Here is a 23,205-nt window from a genome sequence, read left to right on the forward strand (position 1 = left end):
AGTCTGCCGCGCCGAGCCGCAGCGCGCGCACGTGCCGCGGAAGCGTTAGGATGCGGCCGCGCTAGGAGATATGCCCGGCCCGCTGGCGCTACTGGCCGGCCTGTGCTGCCTGCGGCTAGCCGCCGGTGAGTCCCCAACCCCTTATCGATTTGTACTTTACTGCTCTCTCGTATTATCCAATACTACCCGCAATAACCTAGCTACACATGGACGAGCTGCACACTGACAACCGACCGACACTTAGACGTTTAATTCATTTCTTTAAAGAAAATCACCCTTAAAGCCTCGTGTTACTATTTTTTAAAATTTTATTATTCATTCTATATTATATATTTTTTAAAATTGTGTAAAATATTTTTTTTAAATTATAATTTCTTTTAAAAACATTTTTAAAAATATATATTTTTCAAAGATAAATATTACAGAAATCAACCCCGTTTAAAAGTTGTAAATTACTTTATAAAAAAATACAGAGATAATTTTAAATTTTTTTAAAATATTTTTTTTTACACCAACTAAACCTTATTTTAATATTGCATTTTTCTTATCATGCTTGTTTATTTTATAGTTAATATTGTTACATAATTTCTGACAAATTTTTAGGCTTGTGTTTTGTGACTTTTAAAGACATAATTTAAACATTTATTTCTTAAAAATTCATATTACAATTTTCACATTTTATTTATAAAAAAAATACCCGTATGTGTTCTACATTTTCACAAAAAATACTGATTTTGTTATTCTAACTGCTTCACATTCTTCTCCTTTTCATGAAATTCCGCAATAAAAACGTTTTTATGTTTGGGGTAAAAAATCCTCCAATTTCCTTTGCTTTCGTCACTTTTCTTCCGTTGTCACGTTCGTCCTTTATTCGCACGATGATATAAACCTTTTTCGGACATATTGTTTGGGTGACAGCCACCCCGAATTCTCGCGTCGTTTATATAACATTATCATTCTTGAGTCTTGACACAGAATACCTCGTACAACCCTCATTTTCTTTTTATTTCATTTCTACCCCAGGGTTTTAGTGACAATTCAGAATAAACAGAATTTAGACTTGAATTCTCTCCGCTAAACTTCCAAATTCTTCCATAAATTGTTTTATTTTTATTTTTTATACTGGAATATGATAGATTTCGTCACGTTCACTCAATCATTGGACAAGTATTAATTTTTTAAAATTGTAAAACTCTAATTTCGTCAATTGATTCGGCATTCACTCTATGGTAATATCTATGTTTGGTAAATACCACTATTTCTAAATATTAGCTAGATAAATCTGTATGTAGGGAGTAGTTCGTGTTTACTCAAAGTATTATTTATGTTTTATTTATTGAAATAAAAGTTTAAAAAATGTATAAAGTCCATTTTAAAAAGATAGCTTAACAAGTATTTATATTACCTATAAAAAACTATTACTAGTTAGATCATGAGATCCAAAACCAGTCATTAGTTAACAAAACTTATCTATTTATGTATTGATCTTTTTTATTTGAAAATGTAATTAATTTAAATATTATACTTTTTAAATTTTACAATATCTATATACCGATAGAATATCAGTTCGTATCTAAGTAAGAATTCAAAATAAAAAAAGTTTTTTTTTGGGAAAAATCTTCCATATCAATTGGTATCACACTTTCCCGAATACTAAATAAGAAATAACAAGTTCACAATTACTAGTCTGGTCTTGTGTCGGGTTATGGTTCCATGGAAGTGTCATAGACTTCCGAGTCAAAGGTACGTGGTTCAATCCATAGCTTCAGTCCTATTTTATAATGCTAGTTACCTAAGCCTATCTAAGCAATGATTTTAAAAGGAAGATTGTGCTTTATGAACCCAGTGTAGGCAACTTTTATAATAAAAATATTTTCACTATCATTTTTATTTTTAAGAACAACTTCCTGAAAATATGTAAATAACGACAGTCGGTTTCAAAATACTAAACTCCTTAGAAATAAAAGTTTTGAAGTTATATTAACGTTTAATATATTTTTATAATAACAAATATTTTTCAATATTTTTTATCGGTAACATTTACTTTTTTGCAATATGGTTTGACGACTGATTTCAAAATGCCAGTGAAATGAATGAAACCTTCAGAAGTAAAACTTAAAAAAAGTTATCTACGTAGTTGATGCGTTTGTAATCGAGCTTCAGAAAATGAAAGCTACCTAAGTGAAATTACGAATTGTAATGTTTGACAGTAATGTGAAAATACTAACGAATATTGATGGAAAAAGTCGCTTCCAAAATTACCTGATTACTTAAACACGATTTGATTCATTAGCCTGGCGGGGTATGAGGAGATACAGTGATGGCTAGAATAATGATTATTTACTTTTTGTATGCACATACCTAAGTCTAAATATTCTACAATAAACTTCCTCTATTTCTCCATTAACATCGCGTGTCCACACAACGCACCCTCACTCTATCTCACCCCTATTTTACTTTCAATCTTTTATCATTTTTTATTACGTCACGTATTTATATAGTAGTCTGAACCCAAACAAATCGATCCTAAACTGTAAAAAAATATTTTTCAAAAGTTCGAAAATAAACGTATCGACTTTTACAGTTTGATAGTCATGTATTGTACGTTACATATGCATAATTATCTGTTGATTTTAACGCAATATCTATATTTAAATATAAAATTATAATAGTAAAGTAAATTTCAAGACCTATATCTCAAACGTATGAGAGAAGAATGCCGGAATAATTTTGTAAATGAGGATTAATATAAAATAGTATAAATTTTGACACGAGTCACATTATTAAAAAAAAATCATGTTAGAAAACTTAACGTCAGGGTAATAAAAATTGATCATATTTTTTACGTAAATTAAAAAGTTTTCCAGAAAAAAAATATATATTAGATATCTCAATGAAATAATCGTTTATTTTCAATCGTTAAGATAACATTCAAGAAGTTTGTGCATGTAAATATTTTATTTTATAAATTTTGAAAAAACCAGACTATTAATTAATTGCATACATGTAATCATCATCTACATGTTGTAAATATAAATGTTCATTTGTTCAAAGTCTTTAATCAGCTAAAGTTATTCACCTTTTGTTTTGAAAATTTGACACAACTTTGCAATAAAATACGCGCGTGTTTATATGTATATTTGTAACAAGTTAAATGAATGTTTCTTGTTTACCTGGGACAGGGTAAAAATATTTTTTTAAACTTTTTTAGTGTAATGGTAGCGCCATCGGTTGCAAATAACTGTAACGTGTGCAATACTAAACATTGCTCATGGTGACACTATGCTTCTTGACACTGCTGTCACTCAGCATTTTTTATGTTTTTGATTGCATAATAGTTTCACAGATTATTAATATTTTCTTCGTTTCACAAGCTCCTAGTAGAAAGTAAATCTACGCAAATATTTTTATTCATACCTATTGACATAACCTACGTCACCATCATATTGATTTTTGTACCCTTTGATAAGCGGCGGAAAAGCTTTTCATAAATGGACGCGATCATGCAAAGAAAAATCAACCTTGAACCCAGCATAATTAGGTGTCAATTTTCTCCGCTTCTCTTTCTCTAAATTACCTTTGACATGCATCCTCACGAAAACATGCACGGCAACATTTAAGTACCATTTATTTAAGTACCTACCTACCTAATAATGCTTTTTTAAACTTGTGTACCGACCATTATCAGCAGTGTAAATAAGGCTTTAGATTATAGTATAATGGCACACTTATTCTTTTTTCCTTTGGTTTATACCGCAAAATGATACGTCAACTCTTTCTTTGCTCTGACTCAAAATGACTACTATTAATACACTATCGATAGCTCCTATGGGTCTTCTGCGATATCGCGACTCGTCGAAATCCGGCGCAGGGATGTCTAGACGGCGTCGGAGGAAAATGAATGGAAATTGGTAACATAAATCGAGTTCGGAATAAATAAATTATTACCAGAAAAACATTATTTATCTTTCGACTGTGTAGCGTAATTTTGAAACTAACTAAAACTAATTAACCATCACGCCGCTTCTCCGCAGGGGTAGGCAGAGAGAACTAGAACGCCACACCACTCTGTCTTTGCAAATATTCTTCGCCTCTTCCACGTTCATGCATATCCTCATACAAACCCGCCGATTATTACGACTCCTCGCCTGACCGTTTTTAAGTATTTGGCATTCCTGATCATGCAAAGTTTTTCTCGGTCTTCCTCTGCTCCTTTTTCCAATTACATTCGCTTCATAAATTTGTTTTACCGTTCTCTCCTCACTCATTCCTTCTACATGTCCAAACCATTTCAACACACCTTTCTTAATTTTATCGATAATGCTTATCTCAGCTTTGCATTCCTTCCTTATTTCACTATTCGCACATCTATCATACATCGTTTTGTCGCACATTTTTCTGAGAGATCGCATTTCGACAGCATTCGGTGTAATTTTGAATTTCTTAAATATTCTTTTAAATATTCTGACCATCAGAGTTATTTTATATTTTATTAGAAAAAAATCAAATGAAATGCAATTAAACGAAGATCATATATTTTTTTATAAATATTACTCTTATTAAGTAACTATCTGTTCCCAGTCACGCATTGCTGTGGCTTAGTCTGATTTAATGGAAAATAAATAAAATAGAAAGCACACATTTCTTATATGTTTATCATTTACCATTCGGCATATGATTGAGATGTCAATAAAAATAACTCTTGAGTTGACAAACCCAGATTTGTGAACAAAGATTTGGACACACTAAAAAATGTTGTGAAACTAACATAAACATTTTCATTGATATAGATTTAGTAATAATAAGCTCAGAGGAAACTAATGAGAAAAATTGATATCTCCTTTGAATATGAAATACATTGTAACTACATGTGAATAAAATCCATTAATAGATTACTTTGTTATCTCAACCGAAATTGTGTACTGAAATTTCTGAAAAGCTGAAATTGTATATAATAAAACCCTTATCCGCACCCCAATGGTGCATAGGGCACTGTGTCATATTAACGCAGTGTTATCTTGATCGTTTACACATGAAGGAAAGGTGATCAGCCCTCCGCTTCAGGTACCAGTCCATGGTAATATTGAATAAATATTACAGTGAAATAATCACTTATATTTATTTAACCCCCTTGGGAATCGAACCCGGGACCTTCAGAATGGTAGCCGAGCGTGCTGACCATTACACTACGGAGGCGAAAATTGTATACATATTGAAATGTGTTTCCTGAATAGTAAAAAAATATGTAAATCAAAGTATTATTAACGATTTTTAAAAAATGAGCAAAAATTGTAAGTATGCTTAATTTCATATCGACCGAGCAAAGATATGGGTAAAATCTAGACTATTTTTTTAATGAATTCACCCCACTGTCAAATAATAAAGAATTGAAGATCACACTCTCCTTATCATTCATCTTACACTACTTCGTGACTGCCGGTTTTGGAGTAAATATTCCATCATCAGGTCAAATGAAGACTATTATCAGACACGTGCATTCCATATAGGTAGAAAAGCAGTGCCTATTCTAACTAACCGTAAATGCCCAGACTTCCATATTCTTCTTCATCTTTGATGAGATGTCAAAAAATAATATGAAAATAACTCCTGTAATTGGAGATAATCCAGATTTTGTGAACAAGTATTTGGACACACTCAAAATGTTGTATTTAAATTTTTATAACCTTGATGATGTAATGTTAGATTTTCCTTAATTCTTATCCTAAGCGATAAGGCCTAACAAGTAATTACCATGTGGTTCACGCATTTGTCAACTTACTTTTAATGTCAGTCTTGAAGATAGTAGTATTTACTTTAAATTTTACATTGTGCCATTTTACGACAAAAAAAATCATGTTACTCATAGGTAATTTTTTAATCTTAAAATTATTCATTTTTATGCGCGTATTTTTTTCGTATGAAACTTAGCTCGATCTTCACATCCTATATCATAGCTTTTAACTTATTGAAATGATAATTTATTCAGTTAATTACGCTCTACTCGTGTATCCCATGCGCTTTTCAAATCAATGCAAACTTAACTCACATCATTTTTTTGACATGTCATCAAAGATGAAGAAGAATATGGAAGTCTGGGCATATACGGGGTTGACGACCGTCATAGGCTGGTTTAAGTGATCACTTTACACAAGTGTAACATTCACCAATTCTACCCGAACCACATTAATCAAATTCTTGGATGTTCTATATATATGAACCAATTTAGAAATCTTGTTCTTGAATCACTAGAGACATCTATTGGCGAGATGAAAAGAAGCTTTTTATTGAGCAGAAACTCTTATATTATATTAGTATGTGAGGTCCGAATCCTGGATTATAATCACATACATGAGAAACGCCAGAAAATATAATTTTCATTTTTATTATTTTAGCTTATAATTTAGTGGGGTAGAGTTGGTGAATATAACATGTGTGTACACTGATCACTTAAACCAGCCTATGACGGTCGTCAGTCCCGTAAATGCCCAGACTTCCATATTTCTTCTTCATCTGTGATGAGATTTCAAAAAATAATATGAAAAATAACTCCTATAATTGGAGATAATCCAGATTTGTGAACAAGTATTTGGACACACTCAAAATGTTGTAAGGGTTTTTTATTGAACTTTGATTCCTGATAAATATTATTTGAAAATGTATCGTTTTTCTAGCTAATGTTTCTTACACATTCGATTTTTTTACTGAAAATGTAGAACATTGAAGGTATAGACAGATCGGAGATAAGCAATATAACAGGGTTGCAATTTTTTTATATATTTCTATATATGGTATACAATTAAGACAAAAGTAACCGAAAAATTATATTTACCGATATAACTATTTACTATCTCTACGAAAACCACAATGTGTTATTCTCATATCTTATCAGCCCGAGTACCACTTTGCTAAAATCTGAAAATAAATATGTTTACCTAAATTATACGGCAAATATATAGCAAGGTATTTTCTGTAACCTACTCTAAATTCGAAATTAAAAATAGGATCATATTACAGAATCAACTACAGTAAAATTAAACGACTTTTTATCTTAACAAAATGTCTTTAATTTTACAGTTGAATACTATTACAAGTTAAAATACCGTTTTATGTGTTAATTTTCTATTTCTAAGAATTGAAAACTAGAAAACTATCCATCATATCATCCTTCCTTGGTAACCTATTTCCCCTTCCTTTTTAAATCCTTTCCTGATCCCACCTCCTATGACTTCATTGCTTTCATCAATTTACAATTTATTCAATCTTGTTTTTTTCGCAAATAAGGTTTATTTTTCATATTATTTTTTGACATCAAAGATGAAGAAGAATATAAAATATGTTGCACGTGTGTAAAGTGATTACTTAAACCAGCCTATGACGGTCGTCAGCCCCGTAAATGCCACTTCCATATTTTTCTACATCTTTGATGAGATGTCAAAAAATAACATGAAAAAAACTAAATAATAAAATAGTATTTGGACACACACAAAATGTTGTTAAGGTTTATTTTGTTACACGTACATATGTACTAGCACTATCTGCCCTCGACTTACAGACAGCTTCAGAAGTTTCAAACAAAATCCCTAGTCTGTTTTTGGTTGGAATATATTGTTTCTTGGCAAAAAGCCTGACAATGTACATTTATTCAGTACAAATTAAATAACATAAATATTTTTTTTTTTAAATATGTAAAATTTTCTGTGTATATATATATATATATATATATATATATATATACTATATATATATATATATATATATATATATATATATATATATATATATATATATATACACAGAAAATTTTACATATTTAAAAAAAAAAATTAAAAAAATAAATATAAATATATATTTATATATATATATATATATATATATATATATATATATATGTATATATATATATATATATATATATATATATATATATATATATATATATATATATATATATATATATATAAATTTATATTTATATATATATATATATATATATATATATATATATATATATATATATATATATATATATATATATATATATATATATATATATATATATATATATATATATATATATATATATATATATTTATATATATTTATATATATATATATATATATATATATATATATATATATATATATATATATATATATGTTTATGTATATATATATATATATATATATATATATATATATATATATATATATATATATATATATACATGTGTGTGTATTATCAAATCCCGTATGCCAAATGTAAGCCGGCAATATACAGCTTTGTATATTATGCGTATAAATCAAAACTGAATAAATTGATTTACACGTACAACAATGCATCAGATAGTGCGCGGAATTACAATTTGTAGCCGGAATTATTAGCACAGTAGCCAGTATTACGTATCCCAGCAACAAATCATCCCCTTAATACCCAGATTAGGGGTGGCTTACGGCATCCCCTCTTCCCGGAGAGATGTGTTGGAAGGATTACACGAATAGCAGCACTAAATGCCTAATAGGGCCAATAAATAATATCTCCTGCAATTTGGTAGGCAAAAAAAATCTATTTCTCTCCTTTATTACGAATTTAGGTCATTTGATTTTATTACGGTATTTAAAGTAGCTTTAAATTACTTTAAAGGGGGACGTGTTCATTGAATTTGTTTAAAATTCAACGCGATTATATTTTACGAAGATGGTCACATTTAAATGATCCCAAATTATTATTACTTTATTATTATTGAAGCTTAATTAGTAGGCATGTTATATTTACTTATTTATTAAACTTCTTTTACATAATAAATGTACATCGGTGGGCTTATTACTAATAAGTAATATCTTCCCACCAACGAAAAAAAGACCATTAAAACTAAATAATAAAAAAATAATGAAACCCTTATACGCACCCCAATGGTGCATAGGGCACTGCGTCATATAAACGCAGTGTTATCTTGATCGTTTACACATGAAGAAAAGGTGATCAGCCCTCCGCTTCAGGTACCAGTCCAGGGTAATATTGAATAAATATTACAGTGAAAAAAATTACTTATATTTATTTTACCCCCCTTGGGAATCGAACTCGGGACCTCCAGAATGGTAGCCTATTACACTACGGAGGCGGACAAATTAAAACTAGTCAAGATTTATACCTTAAATAGCTGTTAGTGACAAAATTACTGATAGATAGTGCTTGTATATAAGTGAAAACGAAACAATACTTAAATTAAAATAAGTTACAAAGTTTGTGTTTATATAATTAAAAATGAGAAAAAAGGAGCAAAGGAAGACCGTTAAAAACTTGGCATGATCGGGTATGTCAAATACTTGAAAGTGGTCGGGTGAAGAGTCGAAATAATCGGCAGGTATGGATAAAGGGATGCAAGGAAAAATATTTGCAAAGACAGAGTAGTATGGTATTCTTCTATCTGCCTACTCTTGCGGGAAAGCGGTGTGGTGATGCGTTTGTTAGTCAACTGAAGTAATATAAATTAATAGGCAATCTCTGATACATAAAATAAAGTAAACATGTACGTGTAGTTTCTAATTTATTTATTGATAGAAGTTCATACATAATAAATTAATGATTCAAATGAAATATTTAAAAAGGCCATATGATTTCGATACGATCTGTTTTTTTTACGGAGTAAATTCTATGTACAATAATTCGAATATTTCTATCCCTTGTCGTTTTTATCTGTGATGTTAAATCACTCAACACAACCTGTCAAATGTAAGTTTTAACTTATTGTAAACGAAAAATGAAGGCCAGCATAATTATAACAATAATGAATGATTGTATCGTATTGTTAAAATATTGAACCATCGATAATGTAAAAGGAATACAAGTAAAAAGTGTGAAACCCTATTGAAACATTTTTCAAATAAAAGCTTATCAAATCGATGGAATCGAATAATGCTCAAGGCATTTGAATTTATAATTCGTTGTAGGGGTTGTACTGGCGCCATGGCAACCTAGAAAACAAACGCTTAAAGCCCAACTTACCAAATAAAGTTCATCGAATTCAGCTGTGCCGGGATTGAAACTTTAAAACGATAAATTATTTATCTACAACTGTCCACACTTAACAAATTTGAAAAAAATTGAAATGTCATCACGTTTTTTGAAGGTGATAAGTTAAAATCACTAGTAAACGAGTGGAGGCTTAAAAAAGTTAGATCAGATTACGTATGATCAAAGTTTAGGTTAGGTTAATGTCGGGTTTATAGAACATAGGTGTAGATTTTGATATTTTTTCCTTTTGGTTTTCAAACATTTTCAAAATTATCAGGTTTTTATATGTCGAAATACAATTCGTTCAAGTCTCACAGAAAATCAGTGAAACGGAAAGTGCTAATACTGAAAAATACAAATCGATAACTTGTTTGAAAACGCTAATCGTTAGAAATATAAGTCACTTTAAATATAATAAAAAATTAATAATTTTTATAATAATAAAAGTTATGATAACTTATAAACGCCACTTATATAACGACACTTCTGATTCATTGAGATTTTAATTTGATTATTTTATTGGTTTCTCATTATTTATTGGTTGTGTTAAAAAAAAATTAATTACTTTTTTGGTTTTTATACTCATTTCAATGAAACCGTTTCACGGTGAAATTAATACCGTATACGTGTAAAATATTCAGTGGGTACTTTGTAATTATAGTTCGTTACCCAATATGCAATAAAATAAAGTATGGTCCTAATAATGCCAAAACAATTTTAAAAGAAAACGTGTACATAACGCCCTGGAAATTCACAATCTTATCAACAAAATAATCGGTCAAACACGCGAGACCTTGTATGTTCAGGTGTTCTTGGAGAAACTTTGACTTTTTTCCACTAATTTGTTATGCAAAAGCTATAAAAATACGATTAAACTCTAAGAACGGACTTATTTTTCCAACATAATTATATTGTTTTAGGTAATAAGTTTTTTTATATGCAATAAATACCTACATGTCAAACATTTTATTTTCATCTAAAAAACTAACTAACTAACCATCACTCCGCTTCCCCGCAGGGGTAGGCAGAGAGAATAGAACGCCACACCACTCTCAAGCCTTTGCAAACATTCTTCGCCTCTTCCACGTTCATGCATCTCCTCTTACATACCCGCCGATTATTACGACTCCTAACCTGACCACTTTCAAGTATTTGGCATACCTGATCGTGCCATGTTTTTCTCGGTCTTCCTCTGCCCCTTTTTCCAATAACATTCGCCTCATAAATTTGTTTTACCGTTATTTCCTACTCATTCGTTCTACATGTCCAAACCATATCAACACACCTTTCTTAATTTTTTCGATAAAGCTTATCTCAGCTTTGCATTCCTTCCTTATTTCACTATTCGTACATCTATCATACATCGTTTTGTCGCATATTCTTCTGAGAGATCGCATTTTGACTGCATTCAGTCTACTTTCATCCTTCTTTTGCCAACTCCACGTTTCACTTCCATACATTAGAGTTGGAACCAGGACTCCGTTGTGCACTGCCAGTTTAGCTTCCGCATATAGGTTTTTATTTGCTATAACTGATTTCAGTGCACCATTCACTTTGTTTCCAGCATTCACTCTCCTTTCTATGCCTTTATCAATCTTTCCATCCCTAGAAAACATACTACTTAAATATACGAAATCATCTACCTTATGTAAATACTAATGTATTCAGTAAATTATTATTTTTACAAATTCTTCAAATATAAAAAAAAATTTAACTCGGGAATTCTGGGTACTTACAGGGCTTACGACCTGTTATTAGCTTGTTTACCTGATTATCATATACACTGTGCAAAATTCAACATTCTAATCTAATTCTAATATTAATATTTTTTTGGGAAATTATATATATGCATTCTTGAATTGAAAAGATCAACAATATTTTTCGAGTTAAACTTGCCACATCTGTCGTAAAAATAAGTGACTTTGTAGCTACCTTTGAAAAGCGTATGGAAGATTTTTTTCCGAAGTATTTCATAAATGCCTGAAAATTGAATTTCCTCATTTAATTATTATTTTTACCGGTTTTTATTCATAGGATTTTAAGTGTCTCCAATTTAATATCCAAATGTGGTTGTCAATCTAGGGTAAAATTGTGAAATTTAAATTTTGTTTAAATTTGATCATATTTTTAAAAACAAATTATAAGGCTCCTTGTGCGAAACCACCAGACTTGTATAAATAAAAATATAAATGTTTTATCTTCTTCAAAATCTGAACTCTCTTCAATTTTGCTTTGAAATTTTGGACAACGTTGCATTCAAATACGTGCGTCGTTTTATATATCTGAAGCAAGATAAACCAATTTTTTTTTGGCAGCAATGGCAGTGCCATCTGTTGAATATTATCACACGCAACACAAATAATACTCATGACGGACAGCGTGCTTCTTGACAAATGCTGACACTTGAAATTTTCAATGTTTTAATTTTTTCATAGATTTTTAATATTTTCATTGCATTGTAAGCTTTGTAAAATTCAATATAAAAAAAGTACTTCCCATTTTCTTTCTTTTCCATTTAACCAACATGAGGCACAGCAACGCGTGGCCGGGTACAGCTCGTTAAATAAATACAAATTAAACTTAAAGTATGTTCATTTAATTTACGCATGTCTAGATAAAAATAATATCACGCCACACTTGATAAAGATTGTAATCTAAATATATACTACTCGAAAAACTTGATTTACAAACCACTCTTCTGATAATAGATAAACAAATAAATTTCAAAAACTCACTAAAGTTGCAATTTTCTTCATCAATACTGTGTATAATAAAAAAATATAAAACCCTTATCCGCACCCCAATGGTGCATAGGGCACCGCGTCATATAAACGCAGTGTTACCTTGATGGTTTACACATGAAGGAAAGGTGATCAGCCCTCCGCTTCAGGTACCAGTCCAATACTGTGTACTAATCTTTAATCTTCTTGCACTTAATATTAAATATATAAATATATATATATATATATATATATATATATATATATATATATATATATATATATATATATATATATATATATATATATATATATATATATATATATATATATATATATATACACTATGACCTCACTTATAAAAACAATGCAAAGTGAATTGCTATTTTCCATTAGAAATCAAATAAACATCAAAGAAAGCGAGAATGAGTCTTAATTCAGTAACGACGCAACTTCGAAAAAACACAAAGTTAAAGGACGTAAAGCGAAGTCCGAGTGTACATTATATGTAAATTTTGGGATAATTATATGATAATTCTGAAGCCGGTGATTGTTATCCATCAAAGATGGTACATTTTCCATGTGAAGATGTAATTCATTCAGGAACTACCTACTGAAATACATATACAATATAAACATATAAGTATATACATTTATAACATTTATAACATATTACAACAACAACAAGAAAATTAATAGAGTGTAATTTGATTTGATTTTATAACCACCCTAACGATGATACTATGCATTACTTATATATGTATGAGTGAAAAAAAACTTTATTATGCCCCAATAATATTTTTATCGTTGATCAATACAAGGGGTGCGAGATATTGTTCAGTCGCCTTTAAGGCTTCCGTTACGAGGCACTAAACTCGCGTTTGCTATAAAACTCCGCTTAACGACTGCATCGAGGGATTCCAATCCTGAAATGGATATGAAAATGACATTACATACTATGATTCGTTCGGCTATGCAAGTCGTGATGATGAATTATTTAAAAAAAAACTAAGGTAAGTAAGATGTTACGATTAAACATAACTTAGGAAATTATATCTGCAATAAATGATGTTAAAATAATTGCATTAATTGATTCGGCAGTCACTTTGTGGTAATATAAATCCATTTTCATTTGGTTTGTACTTGGTAAATACCACTTTTTTCTAAAAATCTATTTATTGTGACACGTGTTTCGATGCATCCCGCATCATTTCACATTCACGTGTCGGGCTGTGGTCCCGTGGTTAGTGTCGCAGACACTTAAGTCAGAGTTTCTCGGTTCGAGCCCAATCTACCACAATTTGATACCTATTTCTAATAATGAGCTTAGGCTCACAGAAATAGTATGAAATTGAAATATTTGTGTAAATAATAAAAAAAAATAAACACCGTATGTGAAGCTAAGTCTCAATTTTAAAGCTGTCATCTTGAGACGTTGAAGGATGAAGAGAGGGTAGGAGCTGTTTTTTATATTATTTTATTTTTATTAGTGGGAACATAGACAATATCGGGGAGGTTTTTGTCATTGTCATATTGTTAATTTTGGGTTTATATTTTTTTTATGAATTTTTATTTTATTCGATTCTTTAAAAATAATAAATAAATCAAATAATAAACATGGGTAGGAACCCGCTCTTCATCCTTTAACGTCCCAAGGACAAAACGCTAAAATTTAGACTTTACTTCACATACGGTGATTGAAAATAATGCGGAATTCTTCGAAACACGTGTCACAATAGATTTTAAGAAATAGTGGTACCTATCAAATAAATCTTTAATTAAAAATGGGTACACATTACCACAATGTGACTGCCGAATCTTTTATTGCAGATGTAAATTACTAAGTTATGTATTATAGTAACATCTTTATTTACTTACCTGTACCTGAAGTTTAATCCGAATGGAAAAACATAAGAGCACTTACGAGTTCTGAAAACGCGATAAGAAATACTTCTAATACACAGTTTTACTTTCTTTATGATACACGTTATTTGAGCAACGGTGATATAGTCAACGACCTATTTTTTAATTTTTGTTTTGCATTCGTTCGGCAAATTCAAGGATATTTTTTGTCACCAACCAAAATTCACGGTCGATGACCCATAATCTTGAACAATCATCAAATTGTTATTATTTTTATGTACATGATATTCGTTGCTTGAATACAAAACATACATAAGTCAAAATATCATTTATAAAGCACGTGTTTTTAAACAAAAACCTTTTTTTAAATTCTTCCGTCCTATAGATCCTCGGATCTGTTTGTTCCGTTATCCGTCTCTTGTGATGTGGACTGCCAACTGTCACACCATCACTTTAGAGGTCTTCCAGGTGATCATCTTCCGTCTAGGTTCTGTTGAAGGGCAATTCAAGCAAGACCACCTTGAATTCTATTGACATGGGTATACCAAAATCGTTTTCGCTGTCTTCCTCATCTGACTATATCATCCGTACCACACATATTCCGTGTTATTATTTAAAATAATCGACCTCTTTTATTGTTATTACCTTATGTTCGAATAAAGGTATATTAAAACGGTAAAACACTATAAGAATAGCTGGACCCCTGGAAAAAATCCGGGCTGGGAGTCCAGAGAAAATCATCGCTTTGCCTACTTAGTGTATACATTTTAAGTTAACTTTGGGACTTTTTTCTAAGGACTTAGGCATTTAAAAAAGTCTTATACATCATATCAAAAAGAAATTATTGTAAATGAATGTCGTTTTTTAACTAATATAAATAGTTTCTTGAATTTTTTTCGCAGATACTTTCTGGCACATTTTATAAACTTTATAAAATAAAACAACTTTATTGATATTAGTAATGTTAGTAAATAACCACTCACCGACTACTTCTGTCTACCGGTTTCGAGACGTACCCGTCTCTTCGTCAGGACATACACTACAATTTAACAATCATGCGAACAACACTACGTAGTGTATGTCCTGACGAAGAGACGGGTATTGTAGTGTATGTCCTGACGAAGAGACGGGTACGTCTCGAAACCGGTAGACAGAAGTAGTCGGTGAGTGGTTATTTACTAACATTACTAATATCAATTAAAATGTTTGACAACAAAGTAAATGCTTTGAATATAAATAATATAAAACAACTTTGTTTTAACCACTTTTTATTGGTACACTTTATCCAACCGGTTTCGACAAGAACCTTGCCATCATCAGGGTTTATGTTCTAAATTCTAAAACATTTAAATACTCATAGTTAATTACCCTTCCCTTGCCAAAAACTTATAAATAGTGTTCTACACTGTGAAGTTAAAGTGTTAAATTCAGTATGTAATCGATACTCATGAGCTATTTTTTACCTTTGCAACGCTTCTAAAAAAGGTGTTATATTATTAAGACGCCACCCTTAAGCAAAATGTAATTGTTCATAAACAAAAAAAACCTTTAAAAAAATTGGCCCGATCATTGATTGTATTCGTACAGCGACGATGGACATTTGAGTAGTGTCAAAGGTACCGCTTGAAGCGCCCTCGTTCACGTTCAAGTTCCAGGCTACGTGTTTGTTTTCATAATTTATTACCTTGTTTACGTTATGTACTGAAAGGAGTGATTATATCTTATCTCTCAAGTGCCTGCGGCTTCAGGCATGTCACAAAAGACTCGAGCACACGTGTCAGTTATGCTTTAAAGTAACGATGGGTAAATCGAATGAAAATAATCGAGTTGCTCAATTAATCCGTTCATTCGATTAAAATTCCATTCATTAGTTCAAAGTTGTTGAATGAATTTTTTCTGTGCCTTAAATTAGTAGTTTTATAAAATAAATGCAATCGACACGGGAAATCAAAATTAAATAAACACGCAACAGGTTACGTATTGCATATTTCTAGCTTCTTGTATATTTGACATCAAAAACTTAATATTTAATATAATATGTACCTTGAGTTTGTTAATGTAATAACGAATAGTTTTGATAACTTAAGATGTTCTCATCAACATGTGAAAATTCAAAACCTTTGTCTATTTTCACGTTTTGATAAGAACATCTGCAGTTTTCGAAACTAGTCGTGTTTACATTATTAAACTCAAAAAGTGACTGAAAGAAATCATTTGCAAATATTTTTTCCATGATGAAATCATAATGTTATTCCACAAAGTTAAGCCCAAATCAATAAATAATAAATAATATAAAAAGGCATCTTCTACAGGAAACAATTAGTTTTTAATTTTACTTCTTAGTGAGAACATCTGTAGTTCTCGCAACAAGTCGTGTTTATATTGATAACTCAAAAAAGGGGTCTTATGCAATATGTAAATCATCATGTTAGTCCACAATGTTAATGCCAAATTAATAAATAAGATCAAAAACTTAAGTTGTACATAAATATAAATCGAGGGAAGGTAACGAATGCCATCCTTATCGTGAAACTGAAAAAATAAGTTACACTTTGGTCACATCTAAAAAACGATTTGTTATCAATTTCAATGATTAATAATGAATTGATTATAAAATATCAAAAAAAGCGAAATTCGACGATGATGGAATCTGGTGACTTTTCACATTCGTTTAATTATCATTCGAGTTTTTATATTCGATTTTGAAAATAAATAATTTCATCCCACTATTATTAATTGAAATTATAATGAATGTAATCGCTTAATCCAAAGTAATGGAATATTTAACTGACTAGTGATTTGTAAAACAAACATAATCGTTAAGCGATAAATACACGTCAACCGTATACTTTCAACTTGGTGAGTAAACTTAAGGAAATAATTGTAAAATGAAGAAGGAAATTAACAAAGATTTCAATGATTTTTTTGAGTTTAAAAAAAAAGTAATATATAATACGATGAACGATATCGACTCCTGGTTTTTCATTATATTACGATACGCTACGGTACCTCTGTTTATGTTTTTTCTGGTTCTTATGTGTTCAATTGTTATTCAATTTGATTGAAAATCAAATACACATTTAAATTTAATTAATTTTGGCTAATATGTCTTCTTTTAAATAAATGAAAATATAATACTGTTTTCACTCAAGTGTGTTTTCAAATGTAGGATTCTTTTAAACCTTATCCGCATATAGTGTGTCTAAGGTAATATGAAACTTTACCTCCCTGGAGCTCGAACCCGGGACTTCCACCACGATAGCTATAAGCGCTAAGCATCACACTACGGTGGCGGAAAAAAGTGTAAAATAAGAGGGAATTTGAATATTGATCACCAAAAAATTAATTTTTTGCCGTTTTATTATGTATACTAATTAATTTAAACAAATAATAAATATATGTTTCAGAAACGAAAAAGTTATAAAACAAAACATTTTCACTTCTTTCACTTATAATTATTACTTATTTTCCTACGATGAATTCATAATTTTTTCATATTTACTTCCTGAATAGTTCAACAAAAAATATATTTCTAGATTACCATGTCTCCAAATAACAATAAAATGTCTCTTATATTCAGGAAGAAAAGAAGCTTTAACATAGGTGTGCGTTGAGTTAGAGAGAGAAATTTAGTACCTACCTAACTCTTTTAGTTCGGTAATAGTAATAAAGCGGCAGACATACGGGCTCCTGTATCCTGTTATATAACTCCTTATTATGTCATACATTACGTATCTCCCTTTTCTCATCTTTCTGCTCCTCTGTAGGTACAGCGGTTCCGTTTGAGCCGATACCGCCCAGTGTAAAATTCTTCCCAATACCCTGCCTTCAACGTTATCAGCTTTGAAGGTTTATAAATTGCCTTCTTAGCGGTGAAAAATGATACCGTAGATAGTTTTTCATGCGCGCTAAAAGTTTATGAATATCATTCAAACTTTTGAAACATGTTTCATCATTCAACCTCTATTCGCTGCAAAAAATATCAAGCTGGTTTTTTTTAAATATAAAAATAATAAAATTTAGACTATTTTTTTAGAAAACATAAGAAAAACTAACTAACTAACCATCACGACGCTTCTTCGCAGGAGTAGACAAAGAGAATAAAACTCCTCACCAATCTGTATTTGCAAGCAATGTTCGCCTCTACCACATTCATGCATTTCCTCATACGTAACCGCCGATGATTACGACAACTTGACCACTTTAAAATACTTGATTATGCCAAGTTTTATTCGGTAATTCTCCACTATATTCCTGTTTCTAACTACATTCTCCTCATAAATTTGTTTTACTGTTTTTTCTTTACTCATTCTTTCGATATGCCTTAACCATCTGAACACAGTTTTATTACAGAAAAACAATTGTAATATGGAAAAATGTATTTTGGTTCCTTAGAAAACCTTAGTTTTTATAGAAAATTTATTTTTAAATAATATTCGGTATATTACATATTTTATTCCTACCAATGTTTAAAAAAAGCGTGTTATTGTTGTTGTTCATATTATTTGTTTTTTTTTTGTAAATAAATAAATACTTTATTTAACTACTATTGAATTAATCCTGTGCACCTCCGAGTGTAATGGTCAGCACGCTCGGCTACCGTTCTGGAGGTCCCGGGTTCAATTCCCACGGGGGTCAAATATTTATTTAAGTGTTTTTTTCACTGTAATATTTAGTCAATATTACCCTGGACTGGTACCTGAAGCCACCTTTCCTTCATGTGTTAACAATCAAGATAACACTGCATTTATACAACAAGTGCCCTATGCACCATTGGGGTGCGGATAGGGGGTATATATATATATATATATATATATATATATATATATATATATATATATATATATATATATATATATATATATATATATATATATATATATTGCATTTCCAACCTTGTGTCATATAATGGTTTTCGAGCAAGTGGATATAAAAATAAAAAAAAATTATGTGAATTTTACGTAAGAAATACAAAACAACGAAAAAGGATCGTAAGTGGGGGAGGCTTTCAGAGGTTGTCGGACGCGGTGTGAGGAAGATATTGATTCCTCACACTTGATACCTGACACACTAACATCAATCCATAGCCTCTTTTCAAAGCTCCAGCTCAGCGCTTTTATTCGTTTCGAGGGCACGAAACGAATAAAAGCGATTTCTGTTACATTAAACACGGATTTCTTGTACACCTTTTATCAACATCAACCGTGGCGTCGTGTTGGTTCTTATTTAAATATTAATATTTTTTAATTTAATGATTATCTAAGCCAACTTGATTTATTTGCGCATATTGGTGCATAAGGCACTGAAAAAACATATCAAATATTTTATTTTAATCGAAATCAAACATTAAAAATCTAAATCTATGAAAAATTTATGTCTCGCTTTAAAATTTTTATCAGACATCCACAAAAGAACGAAAAAACATTCTTTTTTTAATCATTGAATTTAAAAATTCAATGATTAAAAAAAGAATGTTTTTTCGTTCTTTTGTGGATGTCTGATAAAAATTTTAAAGCGAGACATAAATTTTTCATAGATTTAGATTTTTAAAATACTTACCTCTTTTTGTATTTTGAAACACCTAATAGTGCAAAATGCACTGCATCCATAAGTGCATTATTTTTTATCGTTAATTACATGGAGACAGTGTAATTAACCCTGCGCTTCGGGTACCAGGTTTTAAAAGCGTGAAAATCACTGATTTTTTTTCTTTCATATTCTTTTTTTTCAAATACTTTGTGGCACATTTTATAAAATAAATCTCAAATTTAGTTTTAACCACTTTTATTTTTGGTTATTATCTTCAACCAGTTTCAACAAGAACCTTGTCAGCTTCAGGGATAGACATGTACATCCAGCACTTGTCTATCCCTGAAGATGACAAGGTTTATGCCGAAACTGTCAGGAGAAAAGTACCAAAAATAAATGTGGTTAAAAACCATGTTTGAGTTTTATTTTTAAAATATATTTATTTTGACTTTCCTGGGAATTTAATCCAGGCCCTCCGACGCCAAAATGCACTCAACACTACACTATGGAGACGGGCATATCATTTACTAAGCAGAATACGTACATATACGTATATAAGTTACAAGATGTCAATAAATTGCCATATTTTTTTATGTTTCTTCCCCCTGTGATTTTTTGATGACAAAATGATGACCAAGAGATATTCAGGTCCTTTGTCGTTAAAAAAATAACGCTGATCAAAATATTGGTATAGATTTTCCAGTTATGTTGGATGACAGCCAAAGTGCTGCAGATAGCATCGGACTGGAGACACCAGAAGACAGCTTTAGAAAATCGCTAAAACCAGTCTAAGTAATGAAAAAAAATCATTTTCGTAAATTCCGTTTCAGAAGTCGAAATCTAATTACCTACCCATGTTTACAAGCATAATATATCTTTATTTTTTTCTTATCAAACCATATTTTTTCTTTTGACTTGTGGCTGCATTTCCTTTTTTCTCGTTAACATAGTCTGATATATTATGTATCGATTTTCAGACAATGTATTGTACATTACTTTTACAGCATTTGGAAGCGATATCCCTTGAATCGATTTTAGATTAACCTATTTCCATCTAATTTTTTATTCGAAACTGTAATTCTTAATGATTTCGGTATCGAAAAATAATTACAGTCGTTTTTATTTATTTACTCTAAACACTGTAAACAAGTACATTTATAGCTTAAGTCGTATTTATAGTAAACAGTATTTTCACATTTGCCCATAATTTTTTTTTTTAATTTTAAGTAAAACTATACGATAATAAAAAACAAATAGGCCGGTCCTTGTTTCCTTCATTCTACCTTCATCTAGCTAAAATTATTATTTCCTTTAGTAAATTACCGTCACTATCCACGTATCTAAAAAAATATCGAAAGCATGTGAGGACAAGCCTTATCGGTTTTAGTATGAAGTTTTCGTATTGCGGTCAAAATATAACAGGAATAGTGAATACGAATAATGTACTGAATAACAATTATTAACAAATTATTGCAGTTATCAAACATTTATATTCGTATCTCACTTCTTCAATATGATGAGGTAGGTTTTAATAATTAGGAGTTTTTTTTTTCTTAAAAGTGATGCTAGAATGAAACTAGGACTTTTGATCTATGACATCGATATTTGCATTAAGGCTGAGATCTAGAACGTTCAAATTAGAACGCGTTCGGCCGCGCTGAGGGCTAGAGACATCGCTCCGCACTCAATTTTTTTTTAGAATATATTTTGGTATTTGACTTTTTTTTAGAATATTTAAAGAAAAAAATATATAATTTTTCCAACTCCTTACATTTCAATAACTCTTTTCAAACCGTATAATTATTTCGATGAAAAACTTGTTTTTTCAAAACAAAAACGGCGTTTTAAAAAAACATCAATTACTTCAAATGTTATTTATTGATTTGGCGTTTAATTTGTAGAACTCCATTTTAATTTAAATACTGATTTTTAAATCAAACACAGATTTTTGAGTCTACTAAGTTGTATTTTATTAACAAAAACGCATAAAAAAATAAGATTGTGACAATTGTTTCGTCTAGTAATGGCATTTTTCGTTTGCGAAACGATTGTTACAATTAAAAAATTTATGTGTTTTTTATAATAAAATACAACTTAGTAGATTAAAAAAATCTGTGTTTTAAAAATTAATACATAAACTTCAAATGTTACCTGGGTTAAGAGAAAATTTAATTGCAATTTATCGTATATAGGGCAATAAACAACCATAAAAGTAATTCTTAATTTTTCTTCAATTATAGCAAACGGTAAAGGGAATCATTTATACGATTTTGAATTGAAGTTTTAATTTGATATAAAAGCCACCTCATTTTACCAACCGAAAAATGCCTCAGTGAAGAAGATCGCGAACCCTTTTCAGCTGAAAAAATCTTTCAGTGAAACGGAATCTTGCAAGCGGAATACATAATACATCCTTGTAGGTGTTACATCTACATTCTTCCGTCATTTCCATATCCATACATTGACTTGTCCCGAGAGACTCATGAATTTTTATTGCTACTCCTTCCATGTTAAACGAGCGCTTTCCTTTGGAGCTTTTTGCGGTTAGATAAAATATTTCACTCAGACCTTCAGGCCCTGGTACGATATAAACGGATATCATTAAATACTATACGTTTTATGCTTTTTACACGGTGTACCAAAAATGTTAGTTATGATAAAATTCTTCTTCGCGGGCTACAATCTTTATGATGATTAGTGCTACCATGGTCAGTCTTCACCCGTCTCTATTCTCCACTAGTCTCATCAACTTGGCGTTCCCGCTACAACACATGTCGGAGATAATTTGGCCTATGTAAGTTAAGCGGGTCGTCCTGTAGTTTGTGCCTTTTTTGTCTCATCAACAAACCTGCGTTCGTTTTAATAGTCGAACCCTTATCCGCACCCCAATGGTGCATAGGGCACTGCATCATATAAACGCAGTGTTATCTTGATCATTCACATACGATGGAAAGGTGATCAGCCCTCCACTTCAGGTACCAGTCCAGGGTAATATTGAATAAATATTAAAGTAAAAAAATCACTTATATTTATTATACCCCCTCTGGGAATCGAACCCGGGACCTCCAGAACAGTAGCCGA

General features: G+C 30.6%; 1 protein-coding gene across 2 annotated transcripts in view; it reads left to right on the forward strand.

Moving 5' to 3' along the window:
• Positions 1-23,205, forward strand: part of LOC148309933 (protein kinase C-binding protein NELL2-like) — a 92,717-nt gene continuing 69,512 nt past the window's right edge. Inside the window, exon 1 of one of the 2 annotated variants that reach the window (XM_088259268.1) lies at positions 1-125. In XM_088259268.1, coding sequence (XP_088115394.1) covers positions 71-125 — 55 coding nt within the window. In that variant the 5' untranslated portion in view covers positions 1-70. The remainder of the gene's footprint in view (positions 126-23,205) is intronic. The other variant, XM_088259269.1, reaches the window with a different exon arrangement.

The sequence above is a fragment of the Brachycentrus maculatus genome, unplaced genomic scaffold, assembly GCF_059751285.1.
Source record: "Brachycentrus maculatus isolate JH-2025_06_01 unplaced genomic scaffold, ASM5975128v1 h1tg000115l, whole genome shotgun sequence".
In the NCBI taxonomy this organism is placed as follows: Eukaryota; Metazoa; Arthropoda; class Insecta; order Trichoptera; family Brachycentridae; genus Brachycentrus; species Brachycentrus maculatus.